This window comes from Hyperolius riggenbachi, chromosome 11 (genome assembly GCF_040937935.1).
Source record: "Hyperolius riggenbachi isolate aHypRig1 chromosome 11, aHypRig1.pri, whole genome shotgun sequence".
In the NCBI taxonomy this organism is placed as follows: domain Eukaryota; kingdom Metazoa; phylum Chordata; class Amphibia; order Anura; family Hyperoliidae; genus Hyperolius; species Hyperolius riggenbachi.
The window spans coordinates 89,488,787-89,514,530 of record NC_090656.1 but is presented as its reverse complement, the minus strand read 5'-3'; the positions used below and the strand labels follow the sequence as shown (position 1 = coordinate 89,514,530).

Below are 25,744 nucleotides of genomic sequence, written 5' to 3'. Positions count from 1 at the left end.
TCGGGTTGCCGGTGCGGCGGGAAAACCTATTGGAGCCTGTGGCTCGGTTCCCCTGGACCGGTCGCGGTCTGCTACCCTCAGGGTTGACCCGACATGGACCATTCTGGACAGGGCGTTTGCGCCACTGCAGTCGGACGTGGTGTCTGCCGGGACTGCTGACAACGGGCAGTGGGTTGGTTAGGTCAACAGCCAGCCCACGCAGGGTTCCCCTGCTAAGTGGCTGTGGACCTAAGGGAACCCCGCGGGGATCCCTGGACCTTCCCAGCTCCTGACAGACGGCACATGCTCTGCAGTAGTTTGCTACATCCCTGTTCATCCGGGGCCAATAAAACTGTTTCCAAATACCGGCAAGTGTCTTGCGGACCCCTGAGTGCCCTGTCAGAGGATTACCATGTGCGGATTTCAGCACATGTCCCCTGAACGCACTCGGGACCACAAGCCATTTGGTATTCGCGTGGGATCTACCTGTAGGGGGCTGTACAGACTCACTGTACAGTCTCCCACCTTCCCAGTACACCTTGAAAGCGGCCCCGTCTGCGAGGGGCTCAGCGGCTTGCTGCCTGAGCACCTTCAGGCTTGGGTCACTTTGTAGTGCGGCTGAGAATACGGCGCTGTCAGTTTCAGCCAACTGGCTCATGTCACACGAGGCCAGCGGCTGAAAGGTCTCATCCCTGTGGTCAGAGGAGGGGGAGGAGGCCGGAACCCCCTCCACCTGTTCTGAGCTCGGGTTCTGAGCAGTGCAGCGGCGCGGTACTGCTAGCACAGGTACACTGTCAGAATGGCACAGACGGACATTACTCAAGTCATCATTGCATGCAGTAATGACATTGACAGGTATAGACATTTTTTCATTACAGACAGGTTGTACAGTAAACTCAGGTACAGTTACAGCATCATCACAACAGACAGTCTGTACATCAAACTCAGGTGCCTTTGAAGCAGGCACTATTGAACCTGGTACCCTTGAACTGGGCACATTCAACCCGCCTCCCCCTGGTGCTCCCCCAAGTGTATAAAGTACCTGGTGGTGGGTGGAGAGTCCTTCTCCTTCCGTGAGCAACAAGGCGGTCGTGGCAGGTTCATAGTAGGACACAAGCTTGCCCAAATCAGTCCCCAGCAACACAGGGACTGGGAGATCCTTCATAACCCCAACAACCCTTTCTTGGATTCCTCCCACTCCCCAATCCAGCTTCACTGTCGCGTGGGCTATGTGAAAAAGGGTGCCCTCTACTCCAGTAAGGGCAAGGGATCGGCTGGAGCTGATGCTCTCCTTTGGCACAAGATGTGAGTGAACTAACGTGATGTCAGCTCCGGTGTCTCGAAATCCGGTGACAACTTTGCCGTTCACTCTAACAAGTTGCTGCTGGTCGGTTCGGTCGCGGATTTCCTTTCCGCGGGCAAACAGGACAAAATCTGATGATCCAGGCTGTGGTTCGCTGGCGGGCTGCCTCTGCTGTGGGTGAGGTGCAGGTGATGCAGATGATCCAGGTGCTGGTGGTGTCTGTCTCCGCTCCGGACAGTCGAATTTCATGTGTCCGGGCTGGCGGCAGTAGTGACAGGTGACCTCTCCAGGCGCTGCAGGCCTGGGTGCAGCAGCTGTGCTGGGTGGCCTCTGTGGCGGACGGCTCACAGGGGCAGGAGGGTCTGCCGAGGTATTGGGCTGACCTCCTCTCCAGCTGGATGGGACAGTTCTGCGGGTATCAGCCACCCGGGTAGTTGCAAAAGTCTCAGCAAGGTCTGCAGCGACAGTTGCTGAAGCCGGCCTGCGTTCTAGCACAAACTGGCGTACATCAGCAGGGCAAATGTTCAGAAATTGTTCCAGAACTATCAAGTCCTCCAGGACATCATAAGACCCTTTGGTGAGGCCTAGTGTCCACTGGCGGAGTGTGGTGAGCAAGCTGCTGGCCACATCTCGGTACGAATCAGAAGACTTTTTCTGCCAGGCCCTGAACTTTTTCCGATAGGCTTCTGGCGTCAGCTGGTACTTAGTAATGATAGCGTCTTTTATAGCAGCATAATCATTATCCTTCTCCGCAGGCAATTCTGCGAAGGCATCAAGCGCTTTGTAGCGCAGCAAAGGTGTCAGATGTCTGGCCCACTGGTCTTGGGACAGACGATACTGACGGCATGCTTTTTCAAAAGACCGCAAAAACAAGTCAATGTCTGTGTCTTTCTCAATATTAGCAAATTTAAATTTTGCACTTACGGGTGGTGCAGCTCCTTCAGCAGGGAGGCTGGGCGGTGAACTCCGGCTGGCCTGTTGCACTTTTGCCATGTTTAGCTCATGCTGTCGTTGGCGTTCCCACTCAGCGGCATCCCTCTCCGCGTGGCGTTCTGCAGCAGCAGCAGCAGCGGCTTGCCGCTCCGGTTCCTCTCGTTTTTGCTCCGCCATGTACTGCAGGTACTTGTCCAGGTCAGTCTCCATCAGCTTTTGTAATGCCTGCTGCATTACCGGGTCAGCACCCCTGGACAGTCCAGTACTGGCCAGTTCCGGGCGAGTATTTTCAGAAACTTTGGGGTTGGGGTCCACACTGACATTCTCCTGCGTAACTGTTGATGCAGGGCCCTCAGGATGCACAACCTCTGTACGGTCAGGAGTCTCAGTCTCTGGTTCCCCTTGCCTTGAGTCAGATGGGTCAGCGTCTACCTCAGCAGACACATCCAGCTCCTGCAGTTGCTGGGTATCCCATTGAAACAATTCCGTTACCAGGTCCCCTTGTTTCTTGCGGCCGACATCAATGCCTCTCTCTTGGCAAAGATTTTGCAGGTCCGCCAGGCACATTTTCTTGTAGTTCCCGGACATTTCCACGCCAAATAAAATAAAACTTTTGGGGAGGGGTACTGGCTACACAGTCTCTCTGTATATATATAAAAAATATATTGCCTTCCAGCTACACCAACGAATTAGTTCGTTTCTTGATAGCGCTAGCGCTATCGTAGATACTTTCAGCACAACACAGGTCCCAACCGCTGCCTAACACTGTCACAGGAGCCCTAGTGGCTGACCGCACTTAGCCTTCTAAACGGTGCCAGCGCACAGATCGTGCGAACTCTGGTCGCAGTCAATGCGCAGGAACCGTTAAGAATTAGCCGCAGACAACTCAGAAGGGAGCCTGTGAGACACGGGTAATTACAACGTCACCTACTGGTTCAGAGTAAACTGCCACCACCGCGGTTACCATGGGACCGTGGAGCCCACTAACTGACTGACTAGTCCTGCGAATAAAACGGTTAAACACACGATATTCTGTCTAGCCAACAACAAACAAACAGTAGCGTATCTTCAGAGACCCGGGATCAGTTCTGTGTGTGTGCTGATAAGATGTCCTTTTTGTGGGAAAACAGAGTTCTGGGTTTCAATTTGAGTTCAGAGTTCAGACCAGGTGGATGCCAGCATATCCTCAAGCTGGCATCTGATGAGTTCAAGATGTTTCAGTGTGGAGGACACTGAGTTTGGGTCCTCTGCCATTCTTATGCCCCTGCTTCAGTAGGAGGGAGTGAGGGCGGGGAGCCATACACCCCCTTAGAAGATGAGATGAGCCCTCCCCTTGTCCTGGGGGCTAGAAATCATATCTACCCATATATGGGCTCTATCTCACAGAACCGTACAGGTCAGGGCAGATTTATTAACATTTTCAGGTCTGTCTCGATTTACCCAGCGCCCTGATACCAGACATGAGGGGTGGGACCCCTGTGGTATCATCAGGGCATTTTCAAACTGCCTAACTGGCAGTCCTTACCTCAGAATGTTCTGAAACTTCCTCAGAACCAGCACCGGGGCTCATGCTACACTTCCCCCACGTTTGGCGAAGCTGCCATCTCAGGAACCCCAGAAATATGACAGATCTGGGAAGTTATGGATTATGCTATGAGACTCAGGTTTATTCAGGATGTGTTCTAGCTGCTAACAGCTGACTTCCCTTTGATCTTTACCAGTGAGCAAGGTGTCAAGACCTCCCGGAGATTTGTAGCCTGCCTGGCTGCACCTAGGCATCCTGATCACCCCTTGGTTAATTAACATCTACATGAGATCAGCTAGGTGTCACCTTATACCTGATGGATGGGCCATCCGCACAGCTTGAAGCCAGGGACTCTCTGGGCCCAGGCTCATTAGCATATCAAAAGAGCCATCCAGCCTTTAGGATGGTGCTCTCTCTGCTAAGAAAAGGACTTCAGCTCCCCCTACACACTCAACCCAGATTGTATCGATTTGAAGCGCAATCGATGCAGGGAATCGAGTGCGATCGCTTTTTCTTCACGGGCGGTTACAGGACGCGCCTGCGGCCCCGCAACCGTCCGTGACAATAGGCTTATCGCTATTTATCGTTAGTACTGCATAATAATGGCGCACAGGGAAAAAAAGAAGAAAAACGGCACACACTAACGTTATTCATCAATAGTGGCACACACTAATGTTATTTATCAATAGTGCCGTTCATATGCCAAACAGCAGACGTTATTGCCCACAGTAACGTTATTTATCAATAGCGCCCTACATATGCCAAACTGCAGACGTTATTTAACTGCAAAACGGTGAATGGATTTAATGTAACACTGTCAAGGTTAGACACCATTGGGGTGGTCTTAGGGTTAGGCACCACCAGGGCTGTGGTTAGGGTTAGGCACCACCAGGGCTGTGGTTAGGGTTAGGCACCACCAGGGCTGTGGTTAGGGTTAGGCACCACCAGGGGGGTGGTTATGATTAGGCAGCACCAGGGGGGTCTTAGGGTTATGCACCACCAGGGGGGTGGTTAGGGATAGGCACCACCAGAGGGATCTTAGGGTTAGGCACCACCAGGGGGGTGGTTAGGGTTAGGCACCACTAGGGGGAGGTCTTAGGGTTAGGCACCACCAGGGGGGTGGTTATGATTAGGCACCACCAGGGGGGTCTTAGGGTTAGGCACCACCAGTGGGGTGGTTAGGGTTAGGCACCACCAGGGGGGGAGTCTTAGGGTTAGGCACCACCAGGGGGGTCTTAGGGTTAGGCACCAACTGGGGGGGTCTTAGGGTTAGTCACCACCAGTAGGGTCTTAGGGTTAGGCACCACCAGGGGGGTCTTAGGGTTAGGCACCACCAGGGGGGGTCTTAGGGTTAGGCACCACCAGGGGGGGTCTTAGGGTTAGGCACAACCAGGGGGGTCTTAGGGTTAGGCACCACCAGGGGGTGGTTAGGGTTAGGCACCACCAGGGGGGGTTTAGGGGTTAGGGATAGGTACAGAGAGGGTTCTGTATGTTAACGCTAAATAACAATAAGGCTTTAACGTTAAATAACTACAAGGCTTTAACGTTAAATAGCGATAAGCGGCAAACGGATTAGCGGCAACACCGTGCGCCATTATTCGCAGGCTCCATTTTCAGATGGATCCCTTTTGCCCACAGTTAAGGCTAACTCGTGATGTCATTTCTGCCCTTTACTTTTTTTGTTGTCTCCTCCAATCGCTGAGTCGCCTCAGCCTTGCTTGTAAACACAAGTGAGTAGGGGATTAGGTTTCAGATAAGAAGCTGGCAGGGAAATAAAGGGAAGAGGCGGAATAGATTATAGATAAAAAGAACCCCCAGCATGTAATTCTTTGGCACGACTACTAAAGGGCCAGTGTTTCTTAAGTATGTGATAACTCCAAATCATAACAGCAGAAAAAGTTTTGAAAGTTTTGAATGCAGGCTTAGCATCTTTATCACTTAATACACTCAGACCAGTTGCTGTTGAAATTTGATTTTTATGGTGACGATACCGCTTTAATGCACAGTGGGCAAGTATTGTAAAGTGCATTACCGTAGTAATGATTGCATTACCCATGTACCATGGGTCATGCTAACTGCACAACGTGTGGTACTGTGCTAGCTTTAGTAACAGGGAATTAAGTGAATTAACCCCTATGTCACTTAGGCTGAAATAGGCCAGTGCAGTCAGATCTACAGTGCTGTGAAAAACTATTTGCCCACTTCCTGATTTCTTATTATTTTGCATGTTTGTCACACTTAAATGTTTCTGCTTATCAAAAACCGTTAACTATTAGTCAAAGATAACATAATTGAACACAAAATGCAGTTTTAAATGATGGTTTTTATTATTTAGTGAGAAAAAAAACTCAAAACCTACATGGCCCTGTGTGAAAAAGAAATTGCCCCCTGAACCGAATAACTGGTTGGGCCACCCTTAGCAGCAATAACTGCAATCAAGTGTTTGCGATAACTTGCAACGAGTCTTTTACAGCGCTCTGGAGGAATTTTGGCCCACTCATCTTTGCAGAATTGTTGTAATTCAGCTTTATTTGAGGGTTTTCTAGCATGAACCGCCTTTTTAAGGTCATGCCACAACATCTCAATAGGATTCAGGTCAGGACTTTGACTAGGCCACTCCAAAGTCTTCATTTTGTTTTTCTTCAGCCATTCAGAGGTGGATTTGCTGGTGTGTTTTGGGTCATTGTCCTGCTGCAGCACCCAAGATCGCTTTAGATTGAGTTGACGAACAAATGGCCGGACATTCTCCTTCAGGATTTTTTGGTAGACAGTAGAATTCCTGGTTCCATCTATCACAGCAAGCCTTCCAGGTCCTGAAGCAGCAAAACAACCCCAGACCATCACACTACCACCACCATATTTTATTGTTGGTATGATGTTCTTTTGCTGAAATGCTGTGTTACTTCTACACCAGATGTAATGGGACACGCACCTTCCAAAAAGTTCAACTTTTGTCTCGTCGGTCCACAAGGTATTTTCCCAAAAGTCTTGGCAATCATTGAGATGTTTTTTAGCAAAATTGAGAAGAGCCTTAATGTTCTTTTTGCTTAAAAGTGCTTTGCGCCTTGAATATCTGCCATGCAGGCCGTTTTTGCCCAGTCTCTTTCTTATGGTGGAGTCGTGAACACTGACCTTAATTGAGGCAAGTGAGGCCTGCAGTTCTTTAGATGTTGTCCTGGGGTCTTTTGTGGCCTCTCGGATGAGTTTTCTCTGCGCTCTTGGGGTAATTTTGGTCGGCCGGCCACTCCTGGGAAGGTTCAACACTGTTCCATGTTTTTGCCATTTGTGGATAATGGCTCTCACTGTGGTTCGCTGGAGTCTCAAGGCTTTAGAAATGGCTTTATAACCTTTACCAGACTGATAGATCTCAATTACTTTTGTTCTCATTTGTTCCTGAATTTCTTTGGATCTTGGCATGATGTCTTGCTTTTGAGGTGCTTTTGGTCTACTTCTCTGTGTCAGATAGGTCCTATTTAAGTGATTTCTTGATTGAAACAGGTGTGGCAGTAATCAGGCCTGGGGGTGACTACAGAAATTGAACTCAGGTGTGATAAACTACAGTTAAGTTATTTTTTTAACAAGGGGGGCAATCACTTTTTCACACAGGGCCATGTAGATTTGGAGTTTTTTTTCTTCACTAAATTATAAAAACCATCATTTAAAACTGCATTTTGTATTCAATTATGTTATCTTTGACTAATAGTTAACGGTTTTTGATGAGCAGAAACATTTAAGTGTGACAAACATGCAAAAGAATAAGAAATCAGGAAGGGGGCAAATAGTTTTTCACAGCACTGTATTTCAGAGGAAATGCATGCAATGTAATAATATAAAACATTAAAACAAATAGTTCTGGTTCAATCCCAGTATAGTGATGTGCCAATGATGCTGTGGGTTACAACAAATCAATGTCATTGCTAACTACACTGAACACAGAGATGAGCCAAATGTCACCAGATCTGACTGGCAATTGTTTTCACTCTAAAGCTAGGCAGGCACACAGTTAAAGGGAACCTTAAGTGGCATGTGACATGATGAGACATACCTCTGTACAGTGGCAAGCAACTAAATAAATATGCTGTGTCTATTTTCTGCCTGGAAGAGTTAATATTCAGCTATGCAACGGACAGTTTATCTCCAGTCGGGACCCAGTTGGACTATAGAGTCCCTCACTGATAAGATGTTAGTCATAAAATACTTTAATTGGCAAGTAACTGGCCTGCTGCGTGCAGGGGATAGATAAAAAGGGCCAATTGTTCAAATATTGTACCTCTGTGAGACACGGGACATACTTTGTTATTGAGCTGAGACCAAACAATCAAAATATATTTTTTTAACGTTTTTAAACATAACTTCAAACTCTAGGATATCTAAAAGTAATTTTAGGAGCAAGGAGGATATATACAATTGTTTATCTCATCAGTCTATTTTCAGTTTAGATTCACTTTAAGAACTGTCTCGGTTGCAAAAAAGTGTCATAACACTAAACGATAAAATGTTTCCCCCTCCCCTGCAGGGAAGTGTTTATCCCTGCTGAACTAATTAACTCCTCATGGCACCTATACTTGGCTTTAAGATTTGGCATTGATATTAACACCTGTATTGGCTGCCACCCATAGCGATTGGATGCGATCACTAGGGTTACAGTTCGGGAACTTAACGCTGTATAGATGCGTCGCTACGCTATTGCCTAGCAATTTATTGGTACAGCACTGGGGTCCCCAAACTGTGCACCCTAGTGATTGCATTCAATCAGTACAGACGTACTAACTGGGGATACATGCCCAGGTAGTGATGAAATATGGCATATATGGTGTTATTTTAACCAGGAGGAACCAAATAATATATTTGGAGGTGTTTTATAACTGTAGCACTTGCCATGTGCAAGTTAGGGCAAAAATGAAAAAAAAGGGTTTTATTTTAAACTTACACCAATTTTCCCCCTACAAAATTAAACATTAGAAAAACATATTACCCAAAGAATAAAGATAGGGACACCAAGAGCCAAACAGAGTAGTATGTACTGGTAATATGGGATGAAGTTGGTAGAGTAAACACAAATACAGGTAGTCCCCGGTTAACGTACTAGATAGGGACTGTAGGTTCATATTTAACCTGAAGCCGTTCTTAAGTCGGGATGCTGTGCCATCTCTGTCCTTTGTGTCCTCAGTGTCCCCCTCTGTCTCATCTCTGTCCCCCTGTGTCTCCCTTGTGCATCAAATGTGCCTCCGTGTGTCTCCCATGTGCCTCCGTGTGTCTCCCATGTGCCTCTTTCTGTCTCTCCCATGTGCCTCCTTGTGTGTCCCTTATGCCACCTTTGCCCCATTCCTTGACACAATCAGGAGAAGCACCCTATTGGCGGCTCCTCCTGATTGAGTCATTACGCGACACAAGAGAAACCACCGGGGGAACAGTGAATGGAGAGAGAGGATGGGCCATGCAGCTTCTGGGCAGCATGATGGGACGTTACACTGCCATGGAACAGGTGGGATATCCATGATGTGGCTTCTGCTGCACCTACTCTGCTTAAGGAACGGGCAGCAGAAGAGGTAGTCCCCACTTTGTGACGCCATCGTGGCGGATCGGCGGGGCGTTCGTAAGTCGGGGACTACTCACAAAGCAGGGTTACCTCAAAGGCAATCACTGTAATAGCAGGTGGGGAGACCTGACCGCACTCAGGATTAAGAAGTCGCTCTCCGTAGATCAGGAAAAAAAGGGAATGACACCCCTCCAAGGGTGGACTTAGAACAATGTAACAGGGAGTCAGAGGCACCAGAAGAATAAAAATGTCTAAAAAGTTAAAATTTGTGGTGGACTTACCTCCTCTAAACAGACACAAGATATGCCAATAAAGATTAGCAGAACAAATTTATTTGCAGACTCCAGGGGAAAATGCAACACATTTTGCAGGTATGACCCCCGCTTCATCAGGCAATAGGTAGAAGTAGGTACAGTGCAGGTCTGTAGCTGAGCCAGGCACCTCCACAAATGTTAAACTTTTTAGACATTTTTATTCTTCTGGTGCCTCTGTATCCCTGTTATATTACCCAAAGAAAGCCTTAATAGTCACTAAAAATACAATATGTGTATCAACTTGATGGTACAAGTGATACAAAAGTTATTACTGTATCGTAAGGACACAGCTGAAATGCCAAAACTGCCAGGAACCAGCATAAAAACCCCAGAACCTGATTCGTTAAATTACTAGCTATTTTGGCTACCTCCATAGCCAGGAAGACCTCTTCCAATAGTCAGATGTGTTTCTGCACCATCATCTAAGAAGATCTTTAGTCACTGCAAGTCTTAATATTTTTCAAAACAAAGATCACTCACATTGTCAGACTGTTAATAATGTAATTTATAAAAGGATACATGAATATATTGTACTGACATTGGTATGACAAAAGTATTTGTTTTCAGTCTTGTCAGTACAGCACAGTGTAAATTTTCATTATCGAAAAGTGATTTTTCATCTTCCTACAGGAAAATAAAAATGCATTAAGAGTATTATTCCAGCAGTTCGAAATGGATGATTATTGAACTACGGGGATGTAAGCCAGCATCATCATTTCTGACTTATAGTGGGTTTGGGTGGGGTATACTGATCGGCCAAACACAATAACATTGAGGATTGTTATTTGAGAAAAAAATGAAAATAGCATACATGATATATGATTGATGTTTTAGAGCCTTAACTCTGATTTGGTAAAAACAAAAGGGGAAATCAGCATTGTTATGATTGGATGTTGATGTAAAGTAGAATGTATCAATACAGATACAACAGCTGAAAAGTAAGTTACCCAAGAACAAATAATACAGGGCAACTTCATCTGAAAACTGTACACACCGGCTGGTTACCTGTGAAAGTAAAAAAAACACACAGTTAAAATGGAAAAATCCAAATTAACTGTTATTTGACCAGAGACTGGATAGCCAGGGGTGTCTGTACAAGCTGCTGGTGCCAGAAGTCAAGGTTTGCCCAGTCCAATCTGGATCTGGCAACAGATATAACAATCGCTTAGTGCCTATTTCATTTGATGCATGAACACTTGTAGGACACAAGTTTGTAAAGTTTTTCTACTAACTACTGGTGCTGCCCAGCATGGTCTATCAGTGGGGAATCATCCATAAGGTAGGGATGGTGGCACATTCTTCAAGTGACAAAGGGCCCAATCCAATTCACTTTTTCTCCTAGTTTTTCTCCCAGGTGATAGCTTCACATCTATCAATAAAATGCCTTCTAACACACTAGCGTGCAAGAAAATAATGTTGACAGTACTTTTTTCCCCCTACTTGTTGGTATTTTTTCAATTGCACAGTGCTGAAAAGTTATTTAAACAGAAGATGAAAATGATCTCCTAGGAAAAAACAGGAGAAAAAGCGAATAGGATCTGGCCCAAAGCTGTTACTTGTCTTGTTATTTCTCCCATCATCAACTTCATCCCTAATGCGTATTTCACTTGTGTTGCTGGATTTTGCGATATACTAACAAGGCAAACAATGTAAAATGTAAATAGATTGTAAATGTATTAAGCGCTGCCCATGCTTGTACCGTAGTTTACTGTCATTTGAGTGTATGCCGCGTTCTGATCCCAATTTCATCTTTGTTTCAGCCAACATGCTGATTCTAGGCTTGCTTATTGCCACATCTCTGTGTCCCCCTGCGGGAGTGAAAACCACCGGAAGCTGTCAAAAGCTTCTGGAAGATGTCAAATGCTTTTCTGCATGCTTGCAGAAAAGCATTTGACTGACACACCAGCAGACACCCACGTGAACCAGCTGTTACTGAAGTTCTTGACCTTTTGGGCTGGAACTTTGCTCACAGGTGCTTTATAATAAAGATGGTCTTGGAACCTAAACACTTACCTCTGGGAAGATTAGGACGATATTTAATAACATACTGAAAGCTGTCCTGGTTTGATTCTGCAATGACAGTTGAAAGTTGGTGCAAAAGCAGAACTTGTTACCTTGCTCGATATCCTGGTCCCAATATATCATCATCTCATTCTAAGGTTACATTTTTAAGAGCCCCATTATGTAGCCCGAACAGTGACACTTCTTCTATGCCCCCTCCACTTTCTGTATCTCACCCTCAAAGAGGAAGGTCTCGTTCCAATGTGGGTTGAGGTTTTTCCTCTTCACCTTGGTCTCTAGCTTGTGCTTTTTGTCAGGCAGAAGATATATTTTCACAAACGGATCACTGGTTCCACTGAAGTCTTTAGCTGGCAATTCCTGAGCTTTCATGATCTTAACCGTGAGAGTGGACTCCTGGAAGTTGTAGCCCACGCTGAACTGAATGCGCCCAAGAGTCTCTCTTCCTGGGGTGTCATGGCCATCTTCATCATCTGATCCAGGAGACAACTGCAAGAGCAAAATACATCATCTATCATACATAGCAGTTTGGGAGACCATTTTTACGAAGAATATTCCCTCCATATGAAATAGAGTGCAAAACATTATGATAGTTTCATTTATTTATTTATCTTTCAGCATGACATTAAATTACAATTCATGTCAAGAAGAACAAATACACCACAGACAGTGTCTGCTTGAATCGATTTAAGCCACAGATGCTTTTTAACTGCAATAGGTCCCTAGTGGAAGAGATAAGAAAAGAGAAAAAGACCAGTGAGAATGACATATATTGATAGGTCTCACACTTACTGCTTTCAGTACTCGCATAACATCACCAGGAGCAACGTGAATATAGTAAAATACCATACCAACGGGCAACAGGAACATAGTACCATACCAACGGGTGTTAGTAAAAATGTGTGAAAACGGTATAATTAAGCCTTCCTAAAGCCTCGTACAGGCGCAAAATGAGGCAGCCATGGTGATTGTTCTGAAAGGTCTCAGCCAAGCATCTACCATGTGTACACCTCTCTAATGACATCATTTAGCCAATTGCTAAATGGCAAATGACCAACAAGAGGAGGGTTTATGAAAGATGAAGCAGTAAACCCTTCTGGTCGGCCCGGGTTACAAAACCCCCAGGGCCCCAAGACAGCTTCTCAGCTCCCCTGGGCCTCCCCCAACTTTATTGTGGTCCCTGGAGCCTCTGCAAATTGGGCAATTGCCCCAGGGTCCTCGTGTGCTGTTGCGCCCCCCCCCCCCAAGGCTCCCCTAACTTTATTTTGGTGCCCGGGGCCCCTGAAGTCCTTGCTGGCATACTCCTCCATTAGTCTGTGCGTTCCCATCTTCATCCTCAAAGGGGCGCCTCTCTTCGATGTCCTGTGCATGTTATAACTTAACAACATGCTAGTGGTCACTGAGGAGATGCGGCCAGTGGGGAATGCACAGCCTAACAGTGGAGTGATCCAGCAGGGACAGGTGAGTTGCTACTCAACCAAAAACTCTTCAGGGTCCCCGGGCACCAAATAAAGTTGGGGGGAGTCGTGGGGGACCCAGCAGCCAGAGCTGGGACAAGGTCCTTCAGCACCCAAGGCTGAGACGCCAAAGTGCGCCCCCCCATTCCTCCCACCCCAGCCGTCACACACTGATTGCTATTAGACTAGTAGGTGCCCCAGGGCCCCCAACCTCCTCAGCACCTTAATCTCTAGTTATATGACTTGCAGTCACTGTCATGTATCCCCTTTTCTTATTTCTTTCTGCTTCAAACACTATTGGGAATGACAGCTGAATGAATTGTGCACCCCCTCCTACACTGCGCCCTGAGGCTAGAGCCTCTCTAGCCACTGCCTCGGCCCGGCCCTGCCAGCAGCGATCGAGGGCTGTGGGGCAATTGCCCAGTTTTCTCCATATAAAATCTCCAGCCCTGGATCTTATTGTATTGCGGGAAGAGATCCTTATAAAACTGATTATCTTAATCCGCTTATTTCTAGATTTAACAGAGCTCAACCCTGTCCGTAATTCACTGAGATTCATAGATATTTCCTGGTCCACTGGTGTTTACTTTGTTATTTTATTTTATTTTTCTTAGCCACTTCTGTACCAGCAGCCTCTGCCCCCTTAAGGACCAGAGGCTGCTGGTACAATAAAACGTCGCATACCGACGAATCGCCGCTAAAATCCACCGCTCCCGCCGGTCATGCCGCTCTGTCCCCGCCGCAGGCTGCTCTCTCTGCCGTCTCTATGACGGCAGAGCGCTGTGCGCCGCTCAGGAGCTGCTTTCATTGGCTCCTGACCCTGTCACTCAATGTAAGCCAATGGGATTGGCTTATAGTAATGACAGGGCCAGGAGCCAATGAAAATGGCTCCTGCCTGGCTCACAGTGCTCTGCCATCATAGAGGCAGCAGGGCAGCACATTGTGGCGGGTAGAAAGCGGCGAGAGCGGCGGGAACGCGCGGTGAATGGGTGGTAGAGCTTACGTCCGGTCAGAACCGCAGCGCCACCCGCCCGACGTAGATTTGTACTGCGTCGGTCCGAAATTGGTTAAGGAACAAAACAAAGAACAACAGTTGTTTACACCAAGCCTTTAAGTGTCTGGACTAGAGTGTCCCACATGCCAGGGTCTAGAGGACCCCACATGTCAGTATCTAGAGGGCTCCATATGCCAGTGTCTAGAGGGCACCACATGCCAATGTCTAAAGGGCCCCACATGCCAGTGTCTAGAGGGCACTACATGCCAGTGTGTAGAGGACCCCACATGCCAGTGTGTAGAGGACCCCACATGCCAGTGTCTAGAGGGATCCACATGCCAATGTCTAGAGGGCCCCACATGCCAGTGTCTAGAGGGCGCCACATGCCAATGTCTAGAGGGCCCCACATGCCAGTGTCTAGAGGGCCCCACATGCCAATGTCTAGAGGGCCCCACATGCCAGTGTCTAGAGGGCCCCACATGCCAATGTCTAGAGGGCACCACATGCCAGTGTCTAGAGGGCACCACATGCCAATGTCTAGAGCGCCCCATATGCCAGTGTCTAGAGGGCACCACATGCCAATGTCTAAAGGGCCCCACATGCCAGTGTCTAGAGGGCACTACATGCCAGTGTCTAGAGGACCCCACATGCCAGTGTGTAGAGGACCCCACATGCCAGTGTCTAGAGGGATCCACATGCCAATGTCTAGAGGGCCCCACATGCCAGTGTCTAGAGGGCGCCACATGCCAATGTCTAGAGGGCCCCACATGCCAGTGTCTAGAGGGCCCCACATGCCAATGTCTAGAGGGCCCCACATGCCAGTGTCTAGAGGGCCCCACATGCCAATGTCTAGAGGGCCCCACATGCCAGTTTCTAGAGGGCCCCACATGCCAATGTCTAGAGGGCTCCACATGCCAATGTCTAGAGGGCCCCACATGCCAATGTCTAGAGGGCCCCACATGCCAATGTCTAGAGGGCACCACATGCCAGTGTCTAGAGGGCACCACATGCCAGTGTCTAGAGGGCACCACATGCCAATGTCTAGAGGGCCCAACATGCCATTGTCAAGAGGACCCCACATGCCAGTGTCTAGAGAACCCCACATGCCAGTGTCTAGAGAACCCCACATGCCAGTGTCTAGAGAACCCCACATGCCAGTGTCTAGAGAACCCCACATGCCAGTGTCTAGAGGGCTCCACATGCCAGTGTCTAGAGGGATCCACATACCAGTGTCTAGAGGGCTCCACATGCCAGTGGCTAGAGGACCCCACATGCCAATGTTTAGAGGGCTCCACATGCAAATGTCTTGAGGACCCCACATGCCAGTGTGTAGAGAGCCGCACATGCCAGTGTCTAGAGGGCCCCACATGCCAGTGTCTAGAGGGCACCACATGCCAGTGTCTAGAGGGCCCCACATGCCAGTGTCTAGAGGGCCCCACATGCCAGTGTCTAGAGCGCATCACATGTGCAAGAACTCTACTGTCCTAACTAGTCTACAGGACCTCCAGCATCAGTGGGGGGTACATTATAAATTGCATTTGTGACTATATCTGATGAGCCCTGAGCTCAGTACTGTTCAATACATTGCATCAAAGAAAAAAAATAAAGGCTTTGTATTCTAATAGTACTTTGCTCAATCATTAAATGCGTCAGCACACCTAGCTTAGAGCGACACATCTTTAGTTAAAGACATTTGGCAAAACTGAATTCAGTCTGAACAGCAATTCTCTCTACAGTGCAGACAAAGCAGGTCCCTGTAAGTGAAACAAATGACACAGAAAAATATGTCTTTGAATTGTCTGTTATGAGTAGGACAAACACTGCGCAGTGACATTAGCACACAACCTGTAATGTACGGTTTGTACCGGCAGTGTTATTGCCATTGTGTTAGAGCCTCTCCCCTGTACACAAACAAAGCGTCTTCGCTTCCCTCACCTGCCAGGCTCATTAGAAAGCAGTTGTTTTATTCTGTTTCCATCTGGGGTCAGAATTGTGCAGATGTTATTTTTATAATGTGAGTTGCGCTCTGGGAATATTCCTCTACCTCTACATTTATGTGGCGTCTCACCAGTCACAGGAAAGGAACTGGTAAAAACCTGCTTCCACTCTGCATAAAAGGTTGCTGCTATCTGTTTACACTGTTATGTGGGTCAGCAGCCAGTGTTACTGCTATGGGCAATTAGCATAGCTAGACCACTACAGGAAGGTGGACTTGGCTTTTAGGAAAATTATTTTTGATCTGCTTCTGACCAGCTGACTGTAGCAATGTGTTTAATAAATTGTGTCCTTTGTTTTCAGGGCCTTTTCACACAGAGCATCGCAAAATGCAGTTATACGGCAAAGCAACTGTGATTTTAGCATGAGATTGTTTTAGTGGGTTTTGTGATTTTTCAGACCTAAAAGAGGGACAACTGAGGAGGAAAGAGGGATAGGAGATTTGGTTATCAGAGAGGACCAGTTGACAGCTATGGACTCTGGCATGGTGGTGTCATCATAAGAGTGCATGCACTGTACTTACTCAAAACAACATTCATGAGTCCAAAGGAGGGAACGACTCATTGCATAGTTTTCCCTACTACTTTCACCTTTGAGTGTAGATGTACATAGATATACTGTACATATGCATTAAGTACTGTACATGTGGACATGTGCTTAGAGCCCCCAAACATCTTAGTGTCCACAAAAGGGTAAAAAAACCAAACAAACAAGACTGCCAGATAATAAATAATATATCTAAGGCTCCTTTAACACTAGCGCGTCATGGTACTCTCCCCCGCTGTACAGGCCATTAATTTTTATGAGATAGGCCACAGTACCTGTGGTGCAACGTGATTCGACAGAAGTGCTTTGATTGACGCAGACACTGCAGCGTGTTACTGAGTGGTACAATTGGTACCACACAGCACACTATTGCACTGGAGTTGCCATTGGCACTGGCACCGCAACAATCTTTGCATGCGCATAGCAGCAAAGTTGCATGATACAGTTCCTATCTGGAAATATGCACGTGACTGAGGATTTAGACGCAATTGACGTCTGATGTCACTTGTGTACACATTCGGGGGTGGGGGGTTGGGGGGGATGCAGATGACCCTGTCGGTGCTATCTGTCGCAGGTTCAATAGCGAGAACCAAGAGTAAGACAAAGTATGTGAACCCTTTGGAATTATATGGATTTCTGCAAAATTGGTCATAAAATGTGATCTGATCTTCATCTAAGTCACAACAATAGACAATCACAGTCTGCTTAAAGGGACTCCGAGCTCACAATAAAAAAGAAAGTTGAACTTACCTGGGGCTTTCTCCAGCCCAGTGCTGGTCGGGAGGTCCCACGACGGCGTCCTGGCTCCTCTCCAACACCCCGATCCGGAATGGCTGACAGGCCGCAGCCCGGGCGACACTCTCCCGAGTGTCGGGCTGCTCCTTCCGCGTATGACGCGGATGACGTCACACGCCGGCCGCCTCGCGTCATCACGGCGGCCGGCGTGAAAGTACTGCGCATGCGCGCTTTAATCGCGCATGCGCAGTACTTTCACGCTGGCCGCCGTGATGACGCGAGGCGGCCGGCGTGTGACGTCATCCGCGTCATACGCGGAAGGAGCAGCCCGACACTCGGGAGAGTGTCGCCCGGGCTGCGGCCTGTCAGCCATTCCGGATCGGGGTGTTGGAGAGGAGCCAGGACGCCGTCGTGGGACCTCCCGACCAGCACTGGGCTGGAGAAAGCCCCAGGTGAGTTCAACTTTCTTTTTTATTGTGAGCTCGGAGTCCCTTTAAACTAATACCGCACAAATAATTAAATGTTTACATGTTTTTATTGAACACACCATATAAACATTCACATTGCAGGTGGAAAAGGTATGTGAACCCTTGGGTTTAATAACTGGCTGAACCTCCTTTGGCAGCAATAACTTCAACCAAATGTTACCTATAGTTGCAGATCAGACGTGCACAATGCTCAGGAGTAATTTTTGACCATTCCTGCTTACAAAACTGTTTCTTTCTTGAGGTCATTCCACAGCATCTCAATCGGGTTGAGGTCAGGACTCTGACTGGGCGACTCCAGAAGGCGTATTTCCTTTTGTTTAAGCTATTCTGTAGTTGATCTACTTCTATCCTTTTTCTGCTAAACTTCAGCTGGTGGACTGATGGCCTTAAAGAGAAACCGTAACCAAAAATTTTACTTCATCCCAATCAGTAGCTGATTCCCCCTTTTACATGAGAAATCTATTCCTTTTCACAAATGTATCATCAGGGGACTCGGTATGGCTAATAATGTGGTGAAACCCCTCCCACAGGAAACTGTGAGGACCATGGTCCTGGCAGTTTCCTGTCTGTGAACCTCGTTGCATTGTGGGAAATAACAGCAGCTACTTCCACTGACATCACCCGCCAGCAGTAAAAATGTCACCATGTGATAAATGTCAGAATGTAAATCAGGGAGAGGAAAGCTTTTACAATGGGCAAATACTGACTAAATCATTTATACATAATTTTTGCAAAACAAAGCACTTTTTATTACATTATTTTCACTGCAGTTCCTCTTTAAGTTCTCCTGCAAAATGTCTTGATAAACTTGGGAATTCATTTTTCTTTCGATAACAGCAATCCGTCCAGGCCCTGATGCAGCAAAGCAGCCTCAAACCATGATGCCCCCACCACCATACTTCACAGTTGGGATGAGGATTTGATGTTGGTGTGCTGTGCCACGTTTTCTCCATACATAAGGCTTGATTCACTAAAAAGTGATATGACAAATAGCACACCTTATCAAAGATATCACACCTTATCAAAGTTAACACGCCTTATCAAAGTTAACACAACTTATCAGAGTAGTATAGCGAGCACTACGAACTTATGCCTGCTAATTGGCAATGGCACTCGTCCTGCCCTGAGCCCCTGCAGGTTCGTAGCATTTGCTATGCTACTCTGATATGGCGTGTTAACTTTGATAAGGCGTGTTAACTTTCATAAGGTGTGGTATCTTTGATAAGGTGTGCTATTTTTCATATCATGGTTTCAATCAAGCCCATAGTGTTGTGTGTTTCTTCCAATCAACTCAACTTAAGTTTCATCTGTCCACAGGATATTTTGCCAGCACTGCTGTGGAACATCCAGGTGCTGTTTTGCAAACTTTAAACATGCAGCAATGGTTGTTGTTTTTTTTTTTTGGGGGGGGGGGGGGGGGCAGCAGTGGATTCCTCTGAGGTATCCTCCCATGAACTCCATTCTTGTTTAGTGTTTTACGTATCATAGAACTGCTATCAGGGATGTTAGCATATGCCAGAGACTTTTGTAAGTCTTTAGCTGACACTCTACACCACTACAACCAAAATCAGGGTTCATGTCAGTGTTAGGATTAGGATCAAGTAACTGGTTTGTGAAATAGGGTAACCTATAGTTTCTAAAAGACTGAAGATAAATTAGGGTTAGGGATTGCTGAAAAAGTTGGCATTAAGCGAAAGTTAAAGGCAGAATATGTTAGTTTGGCAATCATGATAGAAGGGGGGCCTTTCCGGCAGGATTTTGGTGGGGGAGTCCTACAGATTCTTGTAACAATCTTACAGGTCACTTACTGTCCCTCAGGATCTAATCCCTAACATAGTCATACGTCTATTATAGTCTAAGACCAATTAAGGGGGAAAGCCGATTAACTTATCTGTATGTTTTTGGTATTTGGGAGGAAACCAGAGTGCACAGAGGAAACCCATGTAGACAGGGGCACAACATAGAGACTCCATACAGATAGTGCTCTGCCTAGGATTTGAACCAGGAATCCAGCATTACAAGGTGAGAGTGCTTTCCAGTATAAGTCCTCTTGCACACTACATGTGATTCCGATTTTTTTAATCTGATCCGATTTTTGATTCCGATAAAAAAAAGTACTGCATGCTGCTACGCTTTTTAATCAGAATCAATAATTGGATCATATAAAAAAAAAATCTGAATCGCATAGAGGAAAAACGTTTTAGCCATTTATTTAGGAAAGGGTTCTCTACAGTAAGAGTGATTAAGATGTGGAATGCATTGCCACAGGAATTCGTTATGGCAAACTCTATACCTGCATTTAAAGGGGGCTTAGATGCTTTCCTTGCGTTGAAAGACATCCATGGCTACAATTACTAGGTAATGCCTAATGATGTTGATCCAGGGATTTTATCTGATTGCCATCTGGAGTCGGGAAGGAATGTTTCCCTTTTGGGGCTAATTGGACCATGCCTTGTAAGGGTTTTTTCGCATTTCTCTGGATCAACAGGGATATGTGAGGGAGCAGGCTGGAGTTGTACTTTGTACTGGTTGAACTCGATGGACGTATGTCTTTTTTCAACCAAAATAACTGTTGGTAACTATGTAACTATGTAATGTGCAAGAGGCCTAACACTGCCTATGTTTACCCTATTTTCTGCAAACTTATAAGTACAATAATACTTTAATGAGTGATTTAGGAAGATGCACCAGGTCCAATAAGAGTGATATAAAGGAAAATAAAACACAGAGACCATTTCAAAATGGATACAAACAAGCATTCATTCTAGAGACCCTGTGTACTGCAAAATCCTTTCTATTACAAGACAGAGACAGAACATTTATTTTGTGCTTTTCTCCTGGCGGACTCAAAGCACCAGAGCTGCAGCCACTCTATAGGCAGTAGCAGTGTTAGGGAGACTTGTCCAAGGTGTCCTACTGAATAGGTGTTCGCTTACTGAACAGGAAGAGCTGAGATTTGAACCCAGGTTGCCTGCATCAGAGGCAGTGCCCTTAACCATTACACCACCCAGCCACCAATACAAGCCCTAAAGAAAGTGTAGTTGCACTAGCTGTGCCTTTACATAACATCTGTTTAATGAATTATGAGGTGGTTATGGAAGCAGTTTACAATATGGTGTATTTTATTAAGTAAATCTGTGTGCTATTTAAACACCCGACTCCAAAAGGATGTTATCCTTATTTAACTAAGCAACTTGCAGGGAACCTATGAAACATTAATGAAATATGACTCAGAAAGTAGCAGAAGAAGAGTGAATAATTGGAGGCTTTATAGGCTGCTGTCACTAGCAAGCAATATAACGGAAGGAAACACTGCGCTATAGCTCACTGCTTTAGTGAAGACCATTACAAAGCTGGCCACACCAGGATAACACAAGGGGCGGAAGTTATATAAGGATAGGTTTTAGTACAACCGTCTGGGAGAGGATACATTTGTCCATTCTTGCTGTAACTGCAATATTGTTTTCTGTGTGGAACAAAAGGTGCAGAATACAAATAAATATTTTATCAGTGTACCTTCTAAATTTTTATCTTTGAACTTTTTTTCCATTTGATTACAGTATACTTAATATTTAACAAGCTAAACTGGAAGCCAAAGGCTTTGTGTGAGGAAACGCGGAAAAGCCGCCGCTAGCACTCAGAGGGAGGCGGCTGTTTCCGCGTCTGACAGCGCGTCTCAACGCGGAAAAACCGCCGCAAGCCGTCCAGGCAGAGCGGCGGAATCCGCATTGGTAACGGCGGAATCCGCATCAGAGGCGGCCCCCGCATTAGATACATTGCATGACAGTACTGGTGTGGCTGGGACTGGTAGTCCACCAAGACTCAGACTTACACGCGCGCGAGCACAGAGGCAGAGTTTAAATAGCAGTTAGAAGGGTGTCGGCTGACCAGCTGGGTCAGCTGACAAATTCCACTGCTCCCATTGGACCAGCAATTAGGGAGGTCCTGGAAAGGTCCTAGAGTATATATACTGCTGGTTGTTCACTTGCTCTTTGTCTGGCGTGCGATCACACATGTGGGAGCACCCAGATCCGTAGTCAGATCCGTTAGTGTGCCGGGACCAGCTGGAGCTGTAATCCTACACTAAGCTAGATTTCGTTGATAGCTTAAAGTACTAGTTTGATTGTGATTATCTGTTATGACTTCTTGCCTGCCTTGACTACTCTTCTGAACTTTGATCTTGTACCTCGTTATTTCTGATACTCCGTTGCCGAACCCCGGCTCGCTCCTAGACTCTGTTTCTGCCTCCTGATTCTGTACCCCGATATATCTGATACCCCGTTGCCGAACCCTGCCTGTACTTTGACTCTGCCTTTTGTCTGCTGATCTTGTACCTTATCTGTCTGTGTGTTTACGACTTGGCTTGCCCGACCTCGAGAACCGACCTCACGATTGGAGGCGGTTCCTTGTCCCGTTAGTGACACTTGCGTCTGAGTGTCACTTTCGGACTTTCCTTCCCACTGTTAGTCTGACTCCTCCCGTTTTGGAGAGCTCAGACCTGTGGAAGGTATCTGTGCAGTACTCCTTGCTGCACTGAGGCTTGTCCTCTGTATTACTGTTGCACCAAACACAACGCTCTACTCGGGTGAACAGAGGTTAGTTTGTATATCGGATTATCGGTGAGACTGCAGATCACTTATAATCTGGTATATATCTGTATTTCCGGTGATACTGCAGATCACCGGTAATCAGATACTCTCTGCGCCCACCGATCGTTACAGAACGCCAGACCAAAAATGCAAATGGACGCACACACTGACCGTCTGGGCGCACTTGCCACTTCGGTGGAAAACATCAACCAAGTGCTGGGTAGCCACAAGACTATGATTAATGTCCTGTCAGGCTCTGTGCAAACCCTCCAGACGTCAGTTGATTCAGTGCGATCCTCTCCTAGTACTGATATACGTATGCCTGTACCTGATAAGTTTTCCGGCCACAAGTCTGACTTCCGGAATTTCAGGAGTAGAGTGTTGTCGTATTTTGACTTGAGACCCCGATCCTCGGGGACGGAGACCCAACGGGTCATCTTTATTAAAACTTTGCTGACTGGGGACTCCCAGTCTTGGGCATACAACCTGCCTCCTACCAATATTGCCCTGACCTCGGTGGAGGAATTCTTTAAGGCCATGGCCATAATTTATGACGACCCTGACCTCGCCGCGTCCTCTGAGCGGAAGCTCAAACTTTTGCGGCAAGGCAGAGGCTCGGTCGAGGATTATGCGGCAGAGTTCCGTAGGTGGTCAGTCACCGCTAGATTCGATAACTTTGCTCTGATGGATTACTTCCTTTCTGGGTTGTCGGAGGAAGTCTCTGATCTAATGTTGACTATACCCGAGCCCGAGACAGTCGATGAGGCCATATCATCGGCCATTCGAGTTGATCGTAGGTTACGCCATCAGAAGCAGGTTAGGGGTACTCACCACGACAGGGTGACATCTTACGCGGCACCGTCCGCTACACCCCTAGTGACACCTTCTCCGCCTGTCTCACCCTCTCCGGTCTTGCCTCCGCCCGAACCAATGCAGATTGGTCGTTCGAGGTTGACCCAGGTGGAGCGACGGCGGAGAATGACGGAACAGCTGTGCCTGTATTGCGCAGCAGCAGGGCATAGGGTGCGAAACTGCCCTACCAAGTCGGGAAAACGACTTTGTCTAGGAGTAGTGGAGAGTGACACCCTAGGCACACAATTTTCACCTCTTAAAGAGAAAAAATTGCTTCTCCCCTGTACTATCACATGGGAGAATAAGTCTGTAGCCACTGAAGCGTTTGTTGATTCTGGCTCGGCGGCTAATTTTATGGATCTTGAATTCGCTCAGGAGTTGGGTATTCCCCTCACTCCAGTGAGTCCCCCCATTCAGGTCACGGCAGTGGACGATTCCCCTCTGCAACGGGATCGCCCCCTGTCACAGACCCCGGAGGTGAAGGTCGTCATAGGGGTACTGCATGGGGAGCAGTTACGATTTTTTGTGTTACGCATGTCTACCTCGACTATTATCCTAGGCATGCCGTGGCTGCAAATCCATTCTCCGCACATAGACTGGGCTACGGGTCAGGTAACCAGATGGTCCGATCATTGTCACCAACGGTGTTTAGGGAAGGTGACATTGGGTCGGACCAAGATTCTTGTGGAGGGGGTTCCCGAAGAGTATGCAGAATTCTCTGATGTATTTTGTCCTAAGTCTGCTGATCAGTTACCCCCTCATCGCCCGTTCGATTGCCCCATTGATCTCCGTGCTGGTTGTATGCCTCCTAGGGGTCATCTGTATAACTTGTCCGGTCCAGAGAAGATGGCTATGCAGGAATACATTCGTGATAACTTAGCCAAGGGGTTCATCCGGCCCTCCCGGTCGCCTGCTGGGGCCGGTTTCTTTTTCGTTAAAAAGAAAGACGGGGGTCTCCGACCTTGCATTGATTATCGGGGCCTCAATAAGATCACGATAAAAAATCGCTATCCGTTACCCTTGATAGACGATTTATTTACGCAAATCACAGCCGCAAAGATCTTCTCTAAATTGGATCTGAGGGGGGCGTACAATCTAATCCGCATCAGAGAGGGTGATGAGTGGAAGACGGCCTTCAACACACCCGACGGGCATTACGAGTACCTAGTGATGCCCTTCGGGTTGTGCAATGCGCCAGCCGTCTTCCAAGAATTAATCAATGAGGTATTCCGGGAGGTTTTGGGTAGATTCGTATTGATATACCTCGATGACATACTGATTTATTCCAATAACCTCGCCGAACACAGGGTTCATGTAAAATTTGTCCTAAACAAATTAAGACAGAACAGGCTCTACGCGAAGGTGGAAAAATGTATATTTGAAGTGACCACGGTCACGTTTCTGGGATACGTAATTTCCACCTCGGGCCTCTCAATGGATCCTGCCAAGGTCACAGCCGTGTTGGAGTGGCCACAGCCAGTGGGGTTGAAGGCCCTGCAGAGGTTTTTGGGGTTCGCGAACTATTACAGGAGGTTCATCAAGGGATACTCCACTTTAGTCGCCCCCCTTACCAGTCTCACAAAAAAAGGGGCGGATACCAACCACTGGTCTCCTGAAGCCGTGACGGCATTTGCTTTATTGAAGAGATTATTTTGCTCAGCACCAATTTTGAGGCATGTTGACACGTCCTTTCCCTTCATTGTGGAAGTTGATGCCTCAGAAGTTGGGGTGGGGGCAGTGCTGTCGCAACGGTCTGGGTTGCAGGGCAGATTACACCCATGTGCTTATTTTTCCCGCAGGTTTTCACCTGCAGAGAAAAATTATGATATAGGCAATCGGGAACTTCTGGCTATTAAGTTGGCATTTGAGGAGTGGCGCCACTGGTTAGAGGGGGCAGAACACACAATCACAGTTTACACCGACCATAAGAACTTGGAATACATCGAGGGGGCGAAGAGATTGAGTCCCCGTCAGGCCCGATGGTCTTTGTTTTTTACAAGGTTTAGATTTATAATCACGTACACCCCAGGCAGCAAAAACGTCAAGGCAGATGCCCTCTCCAGGTGTTTTGAACCAGAAACGGCACAGCCACCCGCTCCTGAGTCTATCATCCCGCGGGAACTAGTGTTAGCCGCAACAGAGACTTGGGAGGATTGGACGGAGGTTTTGGGTCCATTTCAGCAGGACGTTCCTGAGGGAAAACCCGAAGGGGTTATGTTCATCCCTTTGCCCTTTCGTTTACAAATCCTGCACCTCTTTCACGCCCATAAGAATGCTGGTCATCCGGGAGCGGCTAGAACACAGGATCTGATTGCCAGGTGTGCTTGGTGGCCTTCTTTGGCAACAGATTGCAAAGAGTACGTCAGGGAGTGTGCGGTCTGTGCCAGGAGTAAACCCTCCCGGCTGGCATCTGTAGGTAAGCTGCAGCCTTTGCCCACCCCGAGTGAGCCATGGACCCACTTGTCCATGGATTTTG

At 47.2% G+C, this 25,744-nt stretch overlaps 1 protein-coding gene across 17 annotated transcripts in view; it reads right to left on the bottom strand.

Annotated features, from left to right (window-relative positions):
• SYT7 (synaptotagmin 7) overlaps positions 1 to 25,744 on the bottom strand; it is a 945,664-nt gene that overhangs the window by 50,180 nt on the left and 869,740 nt on the right. For all 17 annotated transcript variants that reach the window (XM_068261178.1, XM_068261176.1, XM_068261179.1 and 14 more), the window contains one exon: positions 11,831 to 12,101. In XM_068261178.1, coding sequence (XP_068117279.1) covers positions 11,831 to 12,101 — 271 coding nt within the window. The remainder of the gene's footprint in view (positions 1 to 11,830; positions 12,102 to 25,744) is intronic.